This window comes from Egretta garzetta, unplaced genomic scaffold, assembly GCF_000687185.1.
Source record: "Egretta garzetta isolate BGI_Z169 unplaced genomic scaffold, ASM68718v1 scaffold1080, whole genome shotgun sequence".
Lineage (NCBI taxonomy): Eukaryota > Metazoa > Chordata > Aves > Pelecaniformes > Ardeidae > Egretta > Egretta garzetta.
Window position 1 is genome coordinate 44,242 of NW_009258399.1, and position 1,790 is coordinate 46,031.

The following is a 1,790-nucleotide window of genomic DNA, read 5'->3' on the forward strand; positions in this document are numbered from 1 at the left end:
GGGGAAGGAACGCTTCTCCCCGGCCCCCCCCCCGCCGCACGAGCCCTGGGTGCTGGCTGGGACGTCCTCTCTGCCCGGGTGGCCGGGCTCTCCCGGGGAGCCCCGTGCGACCTCCCCTGGTGGCATCTCCAAGGCTTTCCGGTCCTCCTCAGCCGGGAGCGGGGCATCCACGCCGACCTCCAGCACTCGGATGGTTTCGTGGCTGGACATGACAATAACCTGCAAACGTGCCCCAAAACGCCCATCAGCTCCGGGCAGCCGACCCCACAGTGGTGTCCCCTGGGCCACCCACCCCATGGAGCAAAGCAGGTCCCCTTGCCCCGCTGGACACGTCTTAGGGTGACCTCAAAAACCAAGCAGAGCCCACCCCATCCCCTCAAGGAGGGATGGATGGATGGGGGGGTCGCAGCCCCACCAGCACCTTGCTGCTTTAGTTAATCAGCAGCTTCTGGGCTCTGATAAGCCCAGCTCTGCGTGCGTTGCTGGATGGCATCTTCAGGAGGTAAACCCCGGCCGTCGGCGGCCGCAGCCCCCCTGGCAGCGCCGTATCTGCAGCGCTGGAGCAAGCAGACCCCCCAGCGGCTCTGACCCAGGGTTGGGCAAGCCCTCTGAGCCACGATACACTTTCCCCTGCGTGACATTTACTTGGGGACACCCGGGGACTGACAAGCAGAGAGGCTGGCTCCTCCTCCAGCTCTCCGGCAGCGGTGGCAGCCGAACCCCAGAGCAAAGACCTCTGGCCAACAGCACCCGCAGCTTCGCCAGGCTGCCAGGACGAGGACCTCGTACCTCCTCTTCGTCATTAAAAAAACGCCGGGATGAGGCAGCCAAGCTCCAAAAGATGGAGCTGAATCTCTGCGTGCCCAAGCGAGGGGGCAAACAGGCTGGTGGGGGGCGTGGGGCAGGCACAAGGTGGTTTTTCACCCCACAAAGTAGGGCTCAGGCCGTTGCTGAACCCCAACTCCCCACCCCTTGGCCCTCCCGGTTGCGGGGCGCAGCGGGGATGGAGCCGGCGATGCCCATACCTGCTCGTTGACCGTCAGCGAAGCCTCCTGGGGTTGCACGGCTTCCGTGTCCATGGTGTCCCGGCAAAGGTGGGAGCGGGCTCAGACCTTCCACATGCTGCAAGCGGGGGACACGGGAGGGCCCGTCACCAACCCAGCGAGTGGCTCGGGGGGTCACACGCTGGCTTGACCCGGGGTGCAGAGCAAACCTGGCCTCTCCCACCACCTCTCTGGCTCTACCACCCACCTCTCCCACTCCATGCTGGCCCCGGCTGCGATTCGGGGCAGTGCAGAGCTTGCTAAGGCCCCCCCTGCCCCTCACTGTGGGGACGCAAGCTCCTCCCCAGGGGGGGGCTTTGGTGTCCTGGGTACCTCCCACCACCTCCCATCCTCTGGGCAAAGAGCTCACGGACGTGGGGGCGGCATAATTTATTGGGTGGGCACCAAACACACAAGCGGCAGAGCAAGCGAAGGGTTATTCCAAGGGCCAAGCCTCTCCCCCCTCTTTGGGAGATGAGGGTGCAATTCCTACCGCCTGCTTCGAACCCCCTAAAAAACCGCCCGTGCTCCCTCCTTGAAGCCCAGAGCAGGTCCCCGAAATCTCTGCACGATGCTTCCAGCTCGCCCGAGCCTCTGACACTGGCCAGGAGAAGGAAAGTCAACCTGCTCTTTCCTGAGGGCACCCAAATGGATGGGGATACTTCAGGAAGTTGGCGAACCAGGGTCGTTCACGGAGGGGAAGGGGCCGGGCCCACCTGTTGGAAGGCAACTCTTCCTCTTCCAACG

General features: G+C 64.4%; 1 protein-coding gene across 1 annotated transcript in view; it reads right to left on the reverse strand.

Moving 5' to 3' along the window:
* The window catches only part of LOC104129736 (transcription factor CP2), a 36,839-nt gene extending 35,760 nt beyond the window's left edge, over positions 1–1,079 (reverse strand). The window contains 2 exon segments of the mRNA XM_035898275.1: positions 41–219; positions 1,026–1,079. Coding sequence (XP_035754168.1) covers positions 41–219; positions 1,026–1,079 — 233 coding nt within the window.
* Positions 1,080–1,790: the final 711 nt, after the last annotated feature.